Here is a 10,064-nt window from a genome sequence, read left to right on the forward strand (position 1 = left end):
CTCGCAAATCACAGCAGGCCCTTTGTGCCTCAGTTTTGAGTATAAAATAAGAGCAGTTGATATCGCCAATCCTTAGATTTTCTATAGGGAACAAATTAGTTTTAACTAAAATTTTAAATCTCTCGTATTATCTCTGAATTTTAGTCATCCATGAAGTAAGGTGGGTGCTACCAGTAGAGGGCAGTATTTGAACATCGTGAAGAATAGTCGGATTTGGACCTTCTGGCATGGAATCCTACAGAGCGAAGCATTTGGACTGTTTAATGCTGAGAACTTTTAGAGCCCCATTATGTGTAAAAGGAACTAGATGGCTAAAAGCCCCCCCAGTGGTTGACTTCTCAGTGGCTAAAGCTGTTTTGTGATTTACTTTACAGGGATGAAAAGACCTATGTAAAATCATTTCAGTTGCTCTAAAAACTGATGTAGAATGAAGGTTGGAGAGGGGAAATGATCATTTAAATTGGTTTGGTGTATTTTCAAATGTAGGGAAACCGAATGGTTTAGGGGAACCATATGAGTTGGGAAGCATTTGTGTGGTCGGGGAGGAGGAGGAAGGGCAGAAAATGTAATACTTCATGGGAGATTCGTCTCTTAGGGGGACAGGGGCAGCAAAAATCTCCTGCTACTGCTTGATTTTTTGCTATCTCCTAGTAGATGTTAACTGTCGTCTTCCAGCCCGGAGTAGATGTTGGGATATAAGTTAGAAGACCTGAACCCTAGATTACCTGTAGTCTAGTTAATGCTACATTTCTTTTCAGAAGATGACTGCGTTTTTTAAAATGGGGTAGCAGTGTACTAGAATGTTCGCTCTTCCATCGGGTTAATCGAGGCTGAGCAGCTCTTCCTTGCAGCTCACTGACCACTGCCACACTCCCTGCAGTGCTGTACAAGTTCATCTCCTTGCAGGTGAGGATGACAAGCTGATCTTGTGTGACGAGTGTAATAAAGCCTTCCACCTGTTTTGTCTGAGGCCGGCCCTCTATGAAGTACCAGATGGTGAATGGCAGTGCCCAGCCTGCCAGCCTGCCACTGCCAGGCGCAACTCCCGTGGCAGGTGAGAATTTCTTCTTTTAAAAACAAATAAATTAATAAATAGCTGTTATACTTGAGCTTCAGTTATTCAAACTGAATGATGCTGAGGAGCTTTAAGTTCGTCTTTTGTGTGCAGAGCCCCATCATTTAAGGTATTACAGTGGGGGCTCAAAGGGCTCTGATTTAATTTTAGCTTAATTGTCGACATTTCTAGTTTTCATTACCAGCCGTGTTTTATGTCTTCTTGGTCATACGTTCTTCTCAAATAACATATCCTTTGTCTTTTGCTTCCACTTTGCCCACTTCTTAATTTGTGATGACTTCTGCAGCCAGTCACTGCTAAAAATCCTGAAACGCATTGCCTTCCTTACCTGTACCTACTCTTTTCCTTCCTTAGCATGATTAGAATTTTGATGTCAACTTGGTGTCTTCCTCTCCCCCGTCTCCCTATTCATTCACTTGCCAGATGTTATCAATTCAGTGTCTAGATGTCTTAATGAGTCAGCGTCCTGCTGTCCATTCCCCATGGTCCCTGCTGTCATTTGGCCCTCTTCCATCTCTCATCTGGGCTCCTTCAGTGGCTTCTCAACTCTGCCTCATATCTTCCTCCCTCTTATCCATCCAGCTTTTGTGGTGATACCAGAATGGTTTACATAAGACAAAGATTTGCTTATGTCACTGTCCTGTTCAAAAACTTCGATCTTCCCCTTGTCTCTAGAATCAAGTCCAAACTCCCTAGCCTAACTTTTGAGACTCTTATTATATAATACTAGCTGATGTTTTTATGAGCCCTTGTTCCCATATTTGTGTGCTTGTTACAGGCTGTTCATTGTGCATCCTTGCCTCTTGTGCTTTCCTCCCAGCTGGGAATATTCCCTGTCCCCAGAACTCCCACCTGGCTAAACTGACCATGGCCTACCTAAAATTTCACTGCTTTTTGGAAACATCCTTAGGATTAATTGTTCCTCCTCTGTGTTCCAATTCAGCTTTCCATGTCCAAAGTTGTTTTTTGATGCATCTTGCCTTTTTGGTCAGTTTTATCCACGGCTGTCTTCCTATGAGATTGTTTCTGCCCTGAGAGTAGAGGTGGTGCTTTGTTCTTCATCCTCATCCCAGTAAGGCCAAACATAGGGCCTTGTAAAGAGGAGACGCCTAATGTTTGCCAAAGTTAATAACGTTTTCCACGTTGAAATTTGAGGTTGTAGAAGAGCAGCTTGTAAGCAGTCTGGCTTGGTGTCTCTTTGAAAGGTCAGAGCTGTTTGATCCTGACCCTGCCTAACAGCATTACTCGGTTATTTCTCACTCCATTCCAGCTACACTTAGAGAGATGAGGCTGCTGCTCTGAAATGGTGAGGCTTTGGACCAGCTGTTCTGAGCTGGGATTACCAGTGCTTTGATGTTATGGTCATCTGCAAGCTGTTTCAGCTCCTGGAAGGGGGCCATCAAGGTGGGGTAACACCTGTCTGGGCTGTTTATCCTTTCAGTCCACCCTGGCACTGGGGACAACTTTTAATACCTGAAATGTTACATTATCTGGCTGTTTTTGTGAGACAGAAGGAACAGAGTTTTGTTTTGTGTGTTGAGGGGTGGGGTTGCATTTTGGTCTTGGTTTTTGCTGCCATTAGTATCGTAGCCAGAGGGTTTGGGGCCCGATAGAGGAGACACTCTGTTAATTAAGCTTAGGTTTTCATTCTGCTTCCTGTGTCCTGGCCTAGATTCAGGTTCCCTCCCCTTAGCATGAAATCTGTCTAGTCTGTGAAGAGGGAAAAGTTGCCGCAATTTATGTGGGACTTTACCTTTCTTAGGACCCCTTTGGCCTAGATCCGTGTTCTCTACAAGTGTCTTTCCCCCCACAGGAATTATACGGAGGAGTCTGCCTCTGAGGACAGCGAAGATGATGAGAGCAATGAAGAGGAAGAAGAGGAGGAGGAGGAGGGGGAGGAAGATTATGAGGTGGCTGGTTTGCGACGTAAGTATTCAGTTTGCTTTCATAGTTAACCTCACAGTCTTCTAAGCTGACTTGGAAAGACTGGGTTGGCGGTAGATAACCCAACAAGGCCATCGTGCCATCTTTTTTTCACAAGTTGTGGTGGAGGGGCGACTGCTGCCATGTTTTAAATGGGTTTTCAAGATGCCAGTTAACTACCTTCCTAGTAGGAGGTTGGGTGGCTTGGTCTCAGAACATCAAACTATGGCAGATCCACTTGGTCCAAGATTTCATGGAATTCAAGGCCCCAGGTCTGTTTATGACGGGTCTGCTGGTTCTGAGCCCCTCAGTGTGAGGATGGGGTAACGAGGGTCTAGGCCCATGCTGTCTCTTGCAGTTCTTTTGGCCTCTGGTGCAGTGTTGCTTTTAAAGAAGTTGTTTTTTTCTGTGGTTACAGTGGTTCTTCTCTTCCCTGTAGTGTGCAGGGCTGTAGATTTGCTAGTTGAAAAGAGAAGACTTTTTTCCATGGTTTAGGCGTAGTTGTTAGGAAGGTTCAGATCTGTTTCTCTCTAGATGTCAGTAGGGGGAAAAGGCCTCATCACTTAAGCTCACCTTGTTGACTCAGTCTCTCATGTTCGTTTTTCATGAGGCTTTGAGAGTCGTGTCATTTTTGTTAAACCTTAAGTCCTGCAGTCGAGCCTTTTAACAGGCTCCCTTTTTGCAAAATATACCCTTCTTTGTAGGTTAATACAAATATAAGATTTTGATGAGCTTTTCAAGAGAGGTACGGTTCCCAAGATCATAACTCCCTGGACAGTCGTACTTGGTGGAAGGAGAGAGAGGATGTTTGGCACACCTGGTCCTTACTGTACTGGCGCTGTCAAAACCTGAGGGCTTTGGGCTTGCACCCCTGCTACTGTCTTCCCCGATCCTGCAGGGTTTTAATTTGGGACACCTACACTTCTCTCATTCCTCTAGGGCTCCTTTTGTTTTTCCCAAGGCATGATTTTTCAAGTCTCTGGGTAAGGAGACAAGTAGTCCATTAACCCTGCGTTACAGAGAGACCACGGAGTACTGCCAGAGTCGTGATTTGGATGCATGGTTGTCTGGGAACAGATTCTAAATATAGCAATGGACTGATTTTGTTTATTTTCCAAGTAATGGTTGCTTTCCACTTTCAAGTTATTCCTCTCTTTCCAGGGAATTGTTCCCTCTCCAGGTTTCTAGGGCCTTGTCTACCAAAAGGATCCAGGAAGTGTTTGGTACTTCAGAGCCTCTTGTCTACTCTGCCTTGTAGGCCACCAACCATGTGGTTCCCTAGTGCAACTCGAGGCCCTGGGCCGATGGCTGTTCCCTGCATCCAGCATTTCATCCTTGGCATCAGCTCCTTACCCTCTCTTCCTCGCCTAGTCTTTCAACTTAGTGAACCTAAAATAGTCAGTGAGGGGTCATCATGGTCTGGAAGTAGAATATAAAACATTGTTTACTGATTCTCTGTATCATTGCCTCCGTATACCCCTATCTGTGTCCAAATTGCCCCTCCCCATTTTCCAGGGGAAAATTTGCTTAGTGGAGCAGCCTTGAGCTAATCCTGATGGAGCATTGTTTCCTGAAGATTATTGAGAAATGTTGGTTTGTCTGACATTGAGCGCCTGTTGTAAACCTGAGAAACAGGCAGCCTCGGGTGCCTTTGTAGTTTTTATTCTCTCTTGGGGGATCCCGGGCAGGGCTCTTGTGGAAGTGGCCGGGCCTACTGTCTATGGTTTTTAGAAATTGCAGAAAGCAGGACTGGGCTAGCCTTAAACTGGATTCAATGAGGCAGACTTCACATAAGTACTTTACATAAGTATCAGCTTTTCTCTGAAAAGATTGTGGTGGTGAGTATAGGATAACTCTGGGAATTATGAAACAGGATCCGTTCCACACTCAGATTCCATCTTACATGTAAATACATGCATTCTCAGGCTGAGCTTGGGCTGAAGGAATTCCCAGGCAGACCCATCAGCAAGTGGCTTTTTCTCCTAAGTGAGTCAGTTTACAATTGATTCCTTCCAGGCCCTCATTCCTGAGAGTAACTGAACAGGGTGGGGACAGAGAGTGGACGTACTAAAGGAACTGGCCTTCTGAAGAGACTCTTAAAAGGTCTTTGGCAGTTGATGAAAAGTATCCATTCTTCCATCTGCTACTGCTGCCCTTGAAGTGTCCTGTGAGGTCGGCAGGAGACGGATAGCAAGAGCACCTCCTAACCAAAGGAAGCCATTGCTTTGCTTGTCCAGAGTATCACCCCTTCCATGGGCATGCTCCCTTCATCCTCAGGTCTGCTGTGAATGCATATTTTTTATTTCAGTGAGACCTCGAAAGACTGTCCGGGGCAAGCAGGGTGTCATCCCCCCTGCAGCAAGGCCAGGCCGACGACCAGGTAAGAAGCCGCATCCTACCAGGAGGTCTCGGCCGAAGGCACCACCTGTAGACGAGGCTGAGGTTGATGAGCTGGTAAGAATTATTTATCATCTGCTCTCTAGCGTTTCTGGTTCGTATCCCCCACTCCAGCATTAGGAATTCAGCAGGCAACAGGTGGGAGCCTCCCCTCCGCTCCCTCCTCCCTAACTTTGGAGACTGATGAGGCAGATGGATGGGCCTGTAGGCAAACGAGGCAGCAGGCCCTCCGGGAACAGCTATGTCCGGCATTCCCCTGCTGCAGCCTGCAAACATCTCCTCTAGTTAACAGGCAGCCTGTGACTTGTTAAGGATTTTAAAATAGTATCCATGTGTCTCCCATGGCTCAGAGGGGCTGGGTCTCCGTTGTGGGAATGTCAGCAATGTTGGAGCCTCACTTACTCTTGGGTCTTCTGCCGACAATTGTCATGGGAGGGACATTACCCTCCCCTCTGCTCCTCAACCAATGTAACTTTAGTGGTTTTACTTTAGGTTTCACTTGAAGTTTAAAGAACAGAAAGAGGCTCTTGAAAACTTGCTTCTTTTGACAGATTAAATTGGAGTTGGAGGTGGGCTGGAGGCATAAAGCAAGCCGTTAGGGTGCTCAAAGGGCATTGCAGGCACCTCCTGTGTGCCTGGCCCTAACCCCTTCAACGCTGTGCCCCTACTGCTGTGAGTCACGGCCTGTTCCTGCCACCTGGAAGGGAGGCGCGCCCCTTTCTCTTTCGCCACTTAGCTGCTGCAGGCCTGCAGGGGAGAGCCCAGGAAAGGAATTGTACCTCTTGCTTTTCTTCCCTCTGACACCCCACCCCCACAAAATTGGCTGTGGGTGGTCCCCATAACCCACCTGGCTTTCTGCAGTTGCTTGTTTAAACTCATCCACAGTGTGACCGTAATCCCAGGTCCATCTGCTCTCAGAGGGCTAGCGTCCTGGCGACAGTGGCCCTCTAGCTGGCCCCTGGCAGGACTGCTGTAATACAGCAACTGCTGCGTGTCCTCCACGGCTTCGCTCACCGTCCGCCGGGGCGGAGGCAGGTGGGCTCGTGCCCCCTGCTGAGAGCGCTGCCCGCCTGCAAGTCAGATGATTTTGACCGTCTCTGCTCCGAGAAGATGATTGACCTTTTTCTTTTCTGTGTTAAGCAGATATATGCGTTTCCTGCCCTGTCCACTCTTCTTTTCTCAGACCTGTAATAACATGTCGTCTTTCTTTGGCGCCAGGTACTTCAGACCAAGCGGAGCTCCCGGAGGCAAAGCCTGGAATTGCAGAAGTGTGAAGAGATCCTCCACAAGATCGTGAAGTACCGCTTCAGTTGGCCCTTCAGGTGAGCTCCGTGGCCTCAGGCGCAGGGGAGTAGGGCCAACCTTGCAGCTGAACCCCGAGGACACATCTCAGTGGCAGGGAAATGAGCTTCCAGACTAGCAGAGCCCGCTCTGAGTGCAAGCGAACACACTTGCTCTGCCTGCCAGTGGGCTGGTCTCAGCAGGGGGGGCGTTCTGGGGCTGGTGGTTTGATAACAAGGTTTCTGTCCATTGGATTCAGTGCTGCGCTGATCTCCCCATTCGGTTCTTCTCCACAGGGAGCCCGTGACCAGAGACGAGGCTGAGGACTACTATGACGTGATCACCCACCCTATGGACTTCCAGACAGTGCAGAACAAATGTTCCTGTGGGAGCTACCGCTCTGTGCAGGAGTTTCTTACTGACATGAAGCAAGTGTTTACCAACGCTGAGCTTTACAACTGCCGAGGCAGCCATGTCCTAGGCTGCATGGTGAAGACAGAACAGTGTCTGACGGCTCTGTTGCATAAACATCTTCCTGGCCACCCGTACGTCCGTAGGAAACGTAAGAAGTTTCCCGACCGGCTTGCTGAAGATGAAGGGGACAGTGAGCCAGAGCCCGTTGGACAGTCCAGGGGACGAAGACAGAAGAAGTAGAGAGGCAGGGGCCCTGGTAAGGGAGCTGAGGTTGGGGGAATCGAGGGAGAGAGCGAGGGAGGGGGGAGGGAGGCGAGAGAGGAAGCTGGAGAAGAACGTGGAAGGGAGGAGGTCACGGGGAGCCCAGGAATGCCTGTCATCCGAGCTTGTGCCGTGTCTCCCAAACTCTCCATGGGCCTTAATCAAGCAGAGCACTTTGGAGAGCCTAATACTGGGTTGGTGGTCTTTGCCCAGAAATACTGTGGGGGATAGATGGCCTTAACCCCCCTTTCCGAGAGTTTCCAGGACGAGTCCCAGGGTATGGCTTTTCTTGTGAACCCAATTCCTTTTCTTTCTTCTTGCCTAAGGTCCCTCCCACTTTGGCCACCACAACAGTGCCAAGCCCTCTGGTCTCCAGGGGAGGGATTACTGTATTACGTAGAAGGATGAAGGGTAATCAGGCCAACTGGGTTTTTTAATCTATATTTATACACAGTCTTGTTTCTTTAAGCCTGTGCTCTGTCTCTCCCTCCCTCCCTCTCAGGTGACGGTATCAGTGAGTGCCATACAGAATTCTGTGTTCACCAGCATCATGAAACAGTTGTGGTCTGTTGAGTTGATCTTGGCAGAGTAAAGGGATATGTCCTGTAGCCATTCCTGAGTACCCCTCCCCTTCCTTGTGACAGCTCTCTCCCCGCTCCCACCCCACCTCGCCCCCTGAAAAAAACCCTAAGGCACTTCACTCAGACTGGAGCCCTGCTTGTAACCATGCATATAACCTTTACTTTGATGGGTCTGGCCAGAGGGGTGTTGGAGCCCAGCCCACCCACATACCAGACAAGCTCTTAGGGGAGCAGAAGAAAAGCAGGAAGAATTTAAATGTTTAATTTTTTTTAAATTGACTTTTCTAGTTATTAAAAGTTGCTTGTTTCAGCAGTGATATTGTATAAAGAACATCTTGTAAAAATATTTCTGTCATCTTGCTTTAGCACATGTACAGTACAGTTTATATGATAACGTGTTTGCTTTACTTTGCCCAGTCTCCTCCCTTGGCCCATCGTCTCTCCTTTAGAGAAGTTGGGTTGGGGCTTATCAGGGCCAGCAGTGGGGACCTGGTCATGGACGCGGTCCCTCTGCCTGCCCTGGTGGCTGCTTCCGCCGCCTCTGTGTGCAGTGCCCCTGCTGTGCTGTTCTGGCCTCAGACTCAGGCTCCCCAAGAACCTGAATCTCTCAGTGCTCAGTGCCGGGGTGGGGGGCGGAGGGCAGGAGGAGGGGCTCAGCGGCCCCTTCCTACAGTGAGTCTAGCACTAGTAGTTATGTTTAGGCAGAACTTTGTAGTCTTCTTTCCCTTTTATGGCAGATTTTGATAAAAACGCAAAACAGGGTTTAATTTTCTTTTCTGTCTGCTTTGAATTTGGAAAAATGGGAGCACCTAAGCTCTTCTGTACCTATTTAAAGTAAGGGAAAAGAAGTCCACCAAGGGGATTGCAGCTCACAGAACCTGAGAATAAAGCCTCTTAAAGTGAAACTTCAAGGTGTGGTCCTATCCCCTGGCCTCCTTGCCTCCTTGGGGTTTGCTCCAGGGGCTGCTGGATAGGTTTACCATCTTGGCTCCCCCAGGCTTGGAGTTAGCACTGAAGTTACAATTTCACAATCCCAGCCGCCGACACCTGCCCTGCCTCTTACCCTAGAGCCAGTCTGTTCTTGTTAACAGTGAGAATTCCGTGTTCCCACTTCAGTGACCCCTGAGTTTTGTTGTTTTTTAAGTTGTCTTTAAGGAGGAAGGGCCCCCATTAAAGGGTAAACTTGTAATAAATTGGAATTTCAAATAAACATTATGTACTTGTGTTTATAAAGAAGAAACAATTCTGGTGAATTTTTCTTTGTGCTCTTGGAGGGTGGTGCAGTCCCGAGAGAGCGCTGGTTTCTCATGGACTCTTGGAGCCTGTTCTTCTGCAGAGGACCTCCTCTGACTTAGTCTTTTTAACCACAGGTCAGATCCATCTACTGCATTTCTTAGCTTCCAGGAGACAGTTCTGGTGCCCTGGGTAATCGAAGCCGTGACCTTCAAGCCTCTCCTGGCCTTGTCTTTGTCTCAACACCCACCCCCCTCCCCCCCATTCCATTTGAAACTTCTAAGAACTAGAAGAAAGTATTTTTTAAGGCTTCGTTATGGGAACTTGTGTAGTCCTTCACGACTTAATCTTGGGGGAAACTCTTGACATTTTAAAACACTTTTCAAGGAAAATATAAAACATACACAAAAAGAGTGGAAATAGAACAAATTCCCACCTACTCAGCTTCAACAGTTCTACTACATAGCCAATCTTGTTTTATTCATGCCTTCATTTATATTTTATGCTGGGAGTTTTTATAAAGTCAGAGTGGCTAATTTGAGTAGATCACTGCTGGCTGGCAACCTGCCTGTGGAGTTCCAGGATTTTGTAGGGCCACTGCACAATCCCATTCACTGAGAAGCGAAACTGCCAGTTCCTGACCAGCTGCACCAGGGATGGCATAAGGTAAAATAGGAAGAAATCTGAGGAGAAACCTAAGTCCTGGGTGCGGGTTCTGCCACCGACTCCCTTCGTGGCCTTGGTGAACATGGGCTTTGAGCCAGGCCTGCGCCAAGCACTCAGGGATTTTCAGTCCTGCAGGGGAGGAAGTGGTTTGCCCCAAGGTCGAACTGAATTTGACCAGCCCTCAAGCTCTGGAGGAGGGAGCTGTGTAACCTCCAGGCATTTTCCACACAGGC

General features: G+C 47.9%; 1 protein-coding gene across 1 annotated transcript in view; it reads left to right on the forward strand.

Annotated features, from left to right (window-relative positions):
• Positions 1-9,162, forward strand: part of BAZ1B (bromodomain adjacent to zinc finger domain 1B) — a 67,048-nt gene extending 57,886 nt beyond the window's left edge. The window contains exons 15-20 of the mRNA XM_036824930.1: positions 907-1,054; positions 2,889-3,001; positions 5,307-5,452; positions 6,614-6,717; positions 6,973-7,346; positions 7,854-9,162. Coding sequence (XP_036680825.1) covers positions 907-1,054; positions 2,889-3,001; positions 5,307-5,452; positions 6,614-6,717; positions 6,973-7,330 — 869 coding nt within the window. The 3' untranslated portion in view covers positions 7,331-7,346; positions 7,854-9,162. The remainder of the gene's footprint in view (positions 1-906; positions 1,055-2,888; positions 3,002-5,306; positions 5,453-6,613; positions 6,718-6,972; positions 7,347-7,853) is intronic.
• Positions 9,163-10,064: the final 902 nt, after the last annotated feature.

The sequence above is a fragment of the Balaenoptera musculus genome, chromosome 15 (assembly GCF_009873245.2).
Source record: "Balaenoptera musculus isolate JJ_BM4_2016_0621 chromosome 15, mBalMus1.pri.v3, whole genome shotgun sequence".
NCBI lineage: Eukaryota > Metazoa > Chordata > Mammalia > Artiodactyla > Balaenopteridae > Balaenoptera > Balaenoptera musculus.